The 1905-nt window shown below is 55.2% G+C and overlaps 1 protein-coding gene across 1 annotated transcript in view; it reads left to right on the forward strand.

The window, feature by feature from the left end:
- Positions 1-534: 534 nt before the first annotated feature.
- The window catches only part of AURANDRAFT_72787 (hypothetical protein), a gene marked incomplete at both ends in the record, with an annotated part of 2563 nt that continues 1192 nt past the window's right edge, over positions 535-1905 (forward strand). The window contains one exon of the mRNA XM_009043888.1: positions 535-1788. Coding sequence (XP_009042136.1) covers positions 1242-1788 — 547 coding nt within the window. The remainder of the gene's footprint in view (positions 1789-1905) is intronic.

Consider the following 1905-nt stretch of genomic DNA (forward strand, 5'->3'; position numbering starts at 1 on the left):
AGAGAGTGACTCTATTGCGAAAGGTTCATCAGATGCCAACGGTGGCTTCGTGGCGACCACTCGCTCCGGTGTGGCGACAGCGCTGATCTTCTCGGATGACCCGCAAGCGCCCATCAGATTCTGTTAGCGCCGTCTATCAAATAGCCCCAACGCACATAGGGAATCACCGCTGTAATTTGGGGCGCCGATACAATTTGGGACAACCGTTCACGATTGGATGGCTCGCAGTTAACCTTATACGGCCCGCTCAATCTTGGGCCGCTCAAACCGTCCATTCACAGTATAATTTCGCGACCGCGTAGGAGGTGGCACACTGGGTGTTACCCTAGTGGGGCTAGCCTAGGGGTCTCTGCTCCCCCGCAGTGGGAGAGCTGTAGCCGAGTTGGAAACGGTGCGGCTCGACCGCTGGGAAAATCCGCGAGCGGGAGCTGGAAGTGGGCATGGGCTCGACCAGCCGGCCACGAGGGCGAGCGGGAGCATGGGGAACGAGGACGAGCCAAGGGCCTTCAAGGTGAAGACCCAGTGTGGAATTCTCAGGGAGATATGTCTGTAGATAGTCTTTCATGATTTTGTTTGGATCATGGTTTTGCCCAAAGCCATGATCGTGCTTGCTGCCGGTCTCCGCAGTCACGGTCATAAAAGCTACGAGCCGCGCGGCCCCAGAGCACCGGCGTGGGGGCTCTGCGCGGCCTGGGCGCGCCATCACGAACGACTCGGCGCCGAGCAGCCCGCCCCCCGGGCGGCCCGTCGCGCTTCCAAGCCGAAGAAACGCCGGAATATGCCACCGTACATATGGCCACGGCCGCGCGCAGCCCACGAGGGTGGGCGCAAGGGTCCAACTCGCTGACTTCGGTTTGAGTTCCAGGAACTCGGGCTGTCGACAATCGAATGCCAAGAGCGCGAGTTTCGTTAACCCGGGATGATACATTTGTTTCGGATATATTGTTTGTCTGAAGTCGTCTATTGTCTGCAACTGCTTAAATTGAAACACGAGGGTATGGCATGAAATAGCTGCTGTAAAATAAAAAGTGCCCCTTTTTTGGAAGGCCTGTGCAATTGTTTCATGCGAGGAGGGTGGATCCGCGGGCAACATTGAAAAAGTTTGACCGTCAAATTTATGATCTTTACTCTTTTGCTACGACCCCTCTCGTGAATGAATGCAATTATATTAATAAAATCGCGAGGAGATCTTGCTCCCGTGATTTCCGATCGCCTGTTAAGGCTCCATCACTCCACCCCCCATGACAAACCATGAGCCAAGTTGCTACAATGATGATGGAACGCGTGTCGGGGATCAATTGGAGTACGAGTTTCCAGAGATGCCCGAGCGGGCAAAATCGCTGTTAGATATAACTGAAACACCACTAGATGTTCGACCCGGTGGTTATATATTGTGGGGGGCACTTCTCTTCGCATCGTTTTTTCGCCAGTGGGCATATACAGTTCTATCGAGCCTTTATGCAATGGCACCGGCGGACTACACTAATTTTGAAAGCGTGCGTGGAGCAACAGGCCTGTCTGCGGATGAGTACGCGGACATTGTGTATGCGTACACTATCATTGCAGTGAGCACAATGGGTGTCAGTGGGGCATGTGCTAAGCTGTTTGGAGAAGGGCGCACGGCATGTACAGGACTTCTCTTTCAAGTTGGGGGGTGCGTCTGCTGTGGGCTCGCAAGCGGCGTGCCACAGATTGCAGTCGGCACGGTCTTCCAGGCCGCGGGGTTCGGCATATTTCTGACTCCAGCATACTCCCTGGTCTTCGGCATTGAGCGCAGCGGCACGCGCCGTGTGCTTGCTACGACCACGATTCAAGCGGCCTCAAACTTAGGCACCGCGGCAGCGTCCATGAGTGTTGTAATGGCAGACAATGGCCTCGGCTGGCGTGGCACCTATTTTGTGATCG

The sequence above is a fragment of the Aureococcus anophagefferens genome (genome assembly GCF_000186865.1).
Source record: "Aureococcus anophagefferens unplaced genomic scaffold AURANscaffold_78, whole genome shotgun sequence".
Lineage (NCBI taxonomy): Eukaryota > Pelagophyceae > Pelagomonadales > Pelagomonadaceae > Aureococcus > Aureococcus anophagefferens.